The 8,486-nt window shown below is 45.3% G+C and overlaps 1 protein-coding gene across 1 annotated transcript in view; it reads left to right on the forward strand.

The window, feature by feature from the left end:
- LOC112069980 (E3 ubiquitin-protein ligase TRIM9) overlaps nucleotides 1–8,486 on the forward strand; it is a gene marked incomplete at its 5' end in the record, with an annotated part of 25,626 nt that overhangs the window by 12,071 nt on the left and 5,069 nt on the right. Inside the window, 5 exons of the mRNA XM_024137377.2 lie at nucleotides 561–714; nucleotides 803–948; nucleotides 3,443–3,581; nucleotides 5,571–5,874; nucleotides 8,187–8,349. Coding sequence (XP_023993145.2) covers nucleotides 561–714; nucleotides 803–948; nucleotides 3,443–3,581; nucleotides 5,571–5,874; nucleotides 8,187–8,349 — 906 coding nt within the window. The remainder of the gene's footprint in view (nucleotides 1–560; nucleotides 715–802; nucleotides 949–3,442; nucleotides 3,582–5,570; nucleotides 5,875–8,186; nucleotides 8,350–8,486) is intronic.

Raw genomic sequence — 8,486 nt, forward strand, 5'->3', positions numbered from 1 at the left:
TCTTAAAATAAAGTGGTGATCATAACTGACCTAAAACAGCAAATTTTAACTTGGATTAAATGTCAGAAATTGTGAAAAACTGAGTTTAAATGTATTTGGCTAAAGGAGTATGTAAACTTCCTGACTTCAACTGTATAGTGCAGAGTCAGATGAATTCATGGATGCCATTTTTATGTCTCTGCGTGAGGTTTGAAGGTAGTTTTGTGATTTATTAACAACTAGCGTTAGCACAATGTCTAGAAGTCTACAGGAACAGCTAGCATGCTGTGTTTGTATAACCACTCATCACATACAGCAGCTATCAGATGGATATCTGGTCTAAAGTAGTGCACTATATAGGGAATAGGGTAGTGCACTATATAGGGAATAGGGTGGTGCACTATATAGGGAATAGGGTAGTGCACTATATAGGGAATAGGGTAGTGCACTATATAGGGAATAGGGTGCCATTTGGGATCACAGCCTTTGACCCTGTCTGACCCCGTGACCCTGTATGACCCCGTGACCCTGTCTGACCCCGTGACCCTGTATGACCCTGTGAGCCTGTTCCTCCCCCCCAGATCTCAGACGCCCTGATCAGGAGGGTGCACATGACGGAGGGTCAGTGGGGGAAGGGAACCCTGACCCCCAGGATGACCAGTGACTTTGACCTGACCCTGGACAGCGGACCCCTGTTACAGACCATCCACCAACTGGACTTCGTACAGATGAAAGGTAGAGGGGAGGAAGAGGGGAGGAAGAGGAGGAGAGGTTGGGTGTAGTGTCTGTGTTGTACTCTAACGTGTGCCCCCCCCCCCTTCAGTCCCAGTAGCCCCCATGCTCCAGCTGGAGGAGTGCTGCACCATCAACAACAGCGCCACGTTGTCATGGAAACAGCCACCTCTCTCCACCATCGCCGTGGATGGATACATCCTGGAGCTGGACGACGGCAACGGGGGACAGTACAGGGTGGGTGTTGTCATGGTAACAAGGACAGTTCAGGGTGGGTGTCTCCCTAGTAACAGGTGACAGTTCAGGGTGGTGTCTCCATGGTAATGGGGGACAGTATAGGGTGGGTGTTGTCATAGTAACAGGGGACAGTTCAGGGTGGGTGTCTCCATGGTAACAGGGTACAGTTCAGGGTAGGTGTCTCTATGGTAATGGGGGACAATTCAGGATGGGTGTCTCCATGGTAACGGGGACAGTTCAGGATGGGTATTGTCATGGTAACAGGGGAACGGTTCAGGATAGGTGTCGTCATAGTAACACAGGGACAGTTCAGGGTTGGTGTGTTGTCATAGTAACAAGGGACAGTTCAGGGTGGGTGTGTTGTCATAGTAACAAGGGACAGTTCAGGGTGGGTGTGTTGTCATAGTAACTAGGGCCAGGACAATAACAGTATCGCAAAATTATACAAACCTGCTGTATGTAAAATATTGTGTTATAAATGTGACTCTGGTTTCTTTCCAACATCAGGGCTGTTTTCCTACAGAAGTTAAATCTGCTTCATGTTTTGTTTCCTTGTCACGACACAAACAAGTATCGCAATACTGATGTTGTCCCGGGCCCTAATAGTAATGAGGGACAGTTCAGGGTGGGTGTCTCCATGGTAACAGGTGATCACGATACTGGTGTTGTCACGGGCCCTAATAGTAATGGGGGACAGTTCAGGGTGGGTGTCTCCATGGCAACAGGTGACCACGATACTGGTGTTGTCACGGGCCCTAATAGTAATGGGGGACAGTTCAGGGTGGGTGTCTCCATGGTAACAGGTGATCACGATACTGGTGTTGTCACGGGCCCTAATAGTAATGGGGGACAGTTTAGGGTGGGTGTCTCCATGGTAACAGGTGATCATGATACTGGTGTTGTCACGGGCCCTAATAGTAATGGGGGACAGTTCAGGGTCCACTACCACTACTACTACTACTACTACTACTACTATCACTACCACTACTACTACTACCACTACTACTACTACTACTACTACTATCACTACCACCACTACTTTACTACCACTACTGACTACTACACTACTACTACTACTACTACTACTACTGTACTACTACTACTACCACTACTACTACCACACTACTACTACTACACTACTACTACTACCACTACTACTACTACTACTACCACTAACTACTTACATACTACTACTATACTACTCGTACTTACCTCCACTACTGACCCACTACTGCAACTACACTACTACTACCTACTACTACACACTACTACTACTACTACACTACTACTCTACTACCTCCACTACTACCACTACTACTACCACTACTACTACTACTACTAACTACCACTACTACTACCCACTACTACTAACTACTACTACCACTACTACTACCTACTACTTACTACCTACTACTACTACACCCACTAACCACTACCACTGCTACTGCTACTACTACACTTACTACGATAACAACTACCACTACTACTACTACTACCACTACTACTACCAGTACTACTACCAGTACTACTACTCCTACCACTCTACTACTACTACCACTACTTACTACCACTACTAACTACACTTACTACACTACTACTACTACTACTACTCGTACTACCTCACTAACACTACTACTACACTACTACTACCTACTACACTACTATACACTACACTTACTATACTACTACGTCTATCTACTCTACCATACACTACTTACGACTACCATAACTACTACCACTACGTCTACCTCTACTACTACTACCACTACCACTACTACTACCACTGCTACTGCTACTACTACTACTACTACTAACACTACCACTACTACTACTACTACCACTACTACTACCAGTACTACTACCAGTACTACTACTCCTACCACTACTACTACTACTACTACTACTATTACTACTACCACTCCTACTGCAAGTACTACTGATGCTGCTTTTCTCACGCAGTACCAACTCCTGGTCTCTCTTTCCCTCCTTTCCTCTCTCTCTGCCCCCCCCCCCTCTCTCCCTCCCTCTCTCTCATCAGCACTGAGTCTAAAAGTCTCTAAATGGGCCAGTGTAATTATAGATAGATAGAGCACCCCTCCCGCTGTTAGCCTTGGTTGATATTGTTTTATTTATCTTCTTGTTATTGGACTGTGTGTTGTTTAACTAGCCCACATTTTAACCGTTAGACCAAGAGGACATTCTCAAGGTCCAATGATGACATTTGGGCTTACAAGTCTCAGGCAGAGCTACCTCATCACCAACAAATCACCTCTGCTACATTAGCAAGTTAAACGTGTTTTATACTCTTATAATCTGGTTAGTTCTACAATCTCTGTTGTGACAAATAGCTGCCATCGTCTAGCCTCGTACAACCATCCTTACCATTCTGTTTCCAAACAGAAGTATGAGGCTAGCCACAATCATACCAGTGTGATGATTATCTAACAGGAAGTTGTCCATGGTTCTAACAGGAAGATGTAACGGTTCCTTACAGGAAGTGTACGTGGGGACGGAGACGATCTGCACGGTGGACGGACTCCACTACAACAGCACCTACATGTCAAGGGTCAAAGCCTTCAACGCCAGCGGAGTCGGACAGTACAGCAAGATACTGGCCATGCAGACCTCCGAGAGTAAGCCCTAACTGAGCCCACTCTACAGAGCATATGGCCACCTATTCCCGCACTACTTTTGACCAGGCCCCATAGGGTGACAAAAGTAGTGCACTCTAAAGGGAATAGGGGGTGCCATTTTGGGATGCAGTCATACTGTATGTGCTAGGTGTGTCGCTAACTCGTCTATCCATCGTTGTCATGCCCTAGACTTGTATGTTTAGCATTGCAATGAGCCAACGCAAAACAGGAGTTAGCTAAAGCACATACGGATTGTTGACGGTGAATCTGAAGAGCATATAGACAGCTGCCTAGCAGACCTGGGTTCTAATTAAGCAATGAGGACCGAGGAGGTGTGGTATATGGCCAATATAGCACGGCTAAGGGCTGTTCTTATGCACGGCGAAACGTCGACTGCCTGGACACAGCTTTGGTACACACACATACAGTATTCCCACCCTCTCTTACACCTGCCTGCCACCTGCATTCCCATTGTGTATGCTGCTCAGCTCTACACGTACGGACCGGACAAGACAGATAAGAGAAGCTTGTCACGCTTCAGTGGACCTGTGAAATCCAGACAGGCTCCTTCTCTCTGTGTGACATGATTTTGTCTCTTTTGATGTTCTCCTATGTCGCTGTTGGGTTTAACAAAGATAATATCTAGAAAACAAGACAATACACGTCCGGATAGATTCTATTGGTTTCAGGTTTCAATTGACGATTTTGATGCCAGGCAACCAGGATTTGCTTTGCCTTTAATTTTCTCCCCGTCTGGAAAATAGTCTATGGGAAAGAGTGCTGTAATAAGAATAATAAACCCTTGTCGTTGGTTTGGGAAAGAATCCCTAGACTGGATGGAATATGCTTGGATCTTCTCTGTGATACTAAAATGGCCACTGAAAAGAAGCAGTTTCCCTGATAAAATCAACACGGCTTTTACAGTCTCTACCACCCTCCACCCTCATCCTCCACCCTCACCTCCACCCTCATCCTCCACCCTCACCTCCTACACACTGTGCTTTTACTCTGCTCCCTCTCACTCTCTCCCTTCCCCTCACTCTCTCTTTTTCTCTCTCCCACCCCCCCCCTCTTCATCTCTCTCTTTTCTCATCTTTACTCTCTCCCCCTCTTCTATCTCTTTCTTTCTCTGTCTTGATTTACTCTCTCCTCTTCCTCTCCTTTCACTCTCAATCCCTTCTCCCCCCTCTTCCCTCTCTCTCTCCCTTTCACTCTCTCCCTCTCTCCCCCCTCTTCCTCTCTCTCTCTCTTTCACTCTCTCCCTCTCCCCACTTTCTTCAACCCCTCTTGCTCTCTCTTTTTTTCTCTCTTTCTCTTGCCGTCTTTCTCTCTCTCTCTCTCCCTCCCTCTGTGCATTTCACAAGTTCACAAGTTTGCTGTCCAATGAGGGCTTCAGTTATTCAGCTTTCACTGGGAATCTCCAATCAACATATTTTTTACTTATATTATGTTCCCATGGGAACACTCGTGTTCTGATGTTCCAATTACCATGGTAACAGTATCAAGTCCCATAGAGTGCCCACAGAGATAGCAACTGCCCTCTCCTTGAGTGTCTAATGGAGTATTGTATTTGTCATATCTGTCATGTATTTATAATAATAGTGTATTTGACAGTATGTGCCAGAGATATGTGATTTGCCTGTACCGTACCGTAGAGAATCAGCCAGTATATAAGTCTTATATTCTGGTAAAACTCTGGGATGCAGTAGTCTACCCGTCTGCTTAGATGTCATTCCACTCCTTGTATTCCCGTGTCATATGCCAAAGACAATGTTTGTCAAGGAGTGGAATGATAGCTAAAATGTGAAAACCTCGGGGTCCCCGGGACCGAGTTTGGGAACCGCTGGTTTCACCACACCTCAGACCACCAGTTTCTAGCCTCATCTCCTCTGTTAGGTGTTTTCACCATGCTGATGGTTCCTTATGGTGGAAAAACGGAAATGTGAACCTCTTTATCTGTCTGTGTGTGTGTGTGTCTACTTCCTGTAGTTGCCTGGTTCACCTTTGARCCCGCGTCAGCCCACCCTGACATCATCCTCTCCAACGACAACCTGACGGTGACGTGCAACAGCTACGACGACAGGGTGGTCATGGGTAACTCCGGCTTCTCCCGCGGTGTGCACTACTGGGAGATCACGGTGGATCGCTATGACAACCACCCGGACCCTGCGTTTGGGGTTGCCCGCGGCGACGTGCTGAAGGACGTGATGCTGGGGAAAGACGATAGGGCCTGGGCCATGTATGTGGACAACAACCGCTCCTGGTTCATGCACAACAACTCACACACCAACAGGTAGGTCACCTGGTACACCTGATGTATCCACACCAACAGGTAGGTCACCTGGTATACCTGATGTATCCACACCAACAGGTAGGGTCACGCTGGGTACCCTGAATGTATCCACACCAAAAACAGGGGTGGAGGTCACCTGGTACACCTGATGCATCCAACAACCAACAGGCTAGGTCACCTGTAAACAACCTGATGCATCTACACCAACAGGTAGGTCACCTGGTACACCTGATGTATCCACACCAACAGGTAGGTCACCTGGTACACCTGATGCATCCACACCAACAGCTAATGGAGAAGCTTTGTCTAATGAAACACCAACCAATCCACTCTGGCTAGTGTAACAGTGTTGCTTCCGTCCCTCTCCTCGCCCCTGACCTGGGCTCAAACTAGTGACCCTCTGAACACATCGACAACAGTCACCCGCAAAGCATCGTTACCTATCGCTCCATAAAAGCCGCGGTCCTTGCAGAGCAAGAGAAACAACTACTTCAAGGTCTCCGAGCGAGTGACGTCAAAGATTGAAACGTTACTAGCGCACACTGCTAACTAGCTAGCCATTTCACACCGGTTACTCTCACCCACCTCCTCCTTCCCCACAGCAACCAGTGATCCAGGTCACGGCACCAATGTAACAGTGTTACTTCCGTCCCTCTCCTCGCCCCAACCTGAGCTCGAAACAGGGACCCTCCGAACACATCGACAACAGTCACCCTCGAAACATCGTTACTTATCGCTCACAAAAGCCGCTGGGAAACTACTTCAAGGTCTCATAGCGAGTGACGTCACCGATTTTTAAACACAACTAGTTGCTAACTAGCTGACCATTTCACACCGGTTACACGACTGTGAAGATACGGTTTCTATTACCTGTATGCTTAAGATGTGTCAGTAGGACTCAAATAAAATCTAATTGTATTTGTCACATGCTTGGTAAACAACAGGTGTAGACATAGTGAAATGCTTACGGTCCTTCTCCAATAATGCAAGTTTTTATTTTTTAAGAAGAAAAAAAAGGACTGTAGGTATTTACAGTGCTTTCAGAAACTATTCACACCCTTTTAACTATTCCACATTTTGTTGCGTTATAAAGTGATTAAATAGATATTTTTTCTCACCATAGTGTTGACTCAAGGGTGGGAATACTTACTGTATGTAAATTAGATATTTCAGTATTACATTTATTTATTTTATATCAACAACAAAAAAATTGAGATGCGTTCTCTTTGTCATTATTAATATTTTTAAGAATTCATAAAGATTTAAATAAAATAAAAATATGATGAAAATCCGGTGTTTCTACGTCAAACAGTTGTGCATTCAGACCCCTTGACTTTTTCCCCACTTTGTTATGTTACAGCCTTATTCTAAAATGGATTAAAATTGTTTTTTTCTTCCTCATCCATCTACACACAATACCCCATAATGACATCACAAGACCCCATAATGACATCACAAGACCCCATAATGACATCACAATACCCCATAATGACATCACAAGACCCCATAATGACATCACAATACCCCATAATGACAAAGCAGTTTTTCGATTTGGGTGGAGTGCTGCAGAGATGGTTGTCCTTCTGGAAGGTTCTCCCATCTCCACAGAGGAACTCCGGAGCTCTCTCAGAGTGACCATCGGGTTCTTGGTCACCTCCCTGACCAAGGCCCTTCTCCCCCGATTACTCAGTTTGGCCGGGCGGCCAGCTCTAGGAATACTTTGGGTGGTTCCAAACTTCTTCCATTTAAAAATGATGGAGGCCACTGTGTTCTTGGGTACCTTCAATGCTGCAGACAATTTTTGGTAACCTTCCCCAGATCTGTGACTCGACACAATCCTGTTTCTGAGCTCTACGGACAATTCCTTCGACCTCATGGCTTGGTTTTTGCTCTGACATGCACTGTCAACTATCGGACCTTATATAGACAGGTGTGTGCCTTTCCAAATCATGTCCAATCAATTGAATTTACCACAGGTTGACTCAAATAAAGTTGTAGAAACATCTCAAGGATGATCAATGGATACAGGATGCACCTGAGCTCAATTTTGAGTATTATAGCAAAGGGTCTGAATACTTATGTAAATAAGGTATTTCTGTTTTTTGTTTTTTATACATTTGCAAAAATTTCAGGAAAACCTGTAATTCACTTTGTCATTATGGGGTTTTGCGTATAGATTGATGAGAATTTCATATTCTTTTATCAATTTTAGAATAAGGCTGTAACGTACCAAAATGTGGACAAAGGGAAGGGGTCTGTATACTGTATACTATGCATACTGTATGTATTTGACATTCTGTGTTTCTCTTCAGGACGGACGGGGGCGTAAGTAAAGGGGCTACAGTAGGAGTGTTGTTAGACTTCACCAGAGGGATCCTCATCTTCCTCATCAACGACGAACAGCAGGGTCCTGTGGCCTTCGAAGGCATCGAGGGGCTCTACTACCCTGCTATCAGCCTCAACCGAAACGTACAGGTAACATATAAACAACATAGAAACAACGTTATATAAACAACATAGAAACAACGTTATAGCCCCAACGTAGAAACAACGTTATAGCCCCAACGTAGAAACAACGTTATAGCCCCAACGTAGAAACAACGTTATAGCCC

Source organism: Salvelinus sp. IW2-2015, unplaced genomic scaffold, assembly GCF_002910315.2.
Source record: "Salvelinus sp. IW2-2015 unplaced genomic scaffold, ASM291031v2 Un_scaffold1174, whole genome shotgun sequence".
Lineage (NCBI taxonomy): Eukaryota > Metazoa > Chordata > Actinopteri > Salmoniformes > Salmonidae > Salvelinus > Salvelinus sp. IW2-2015.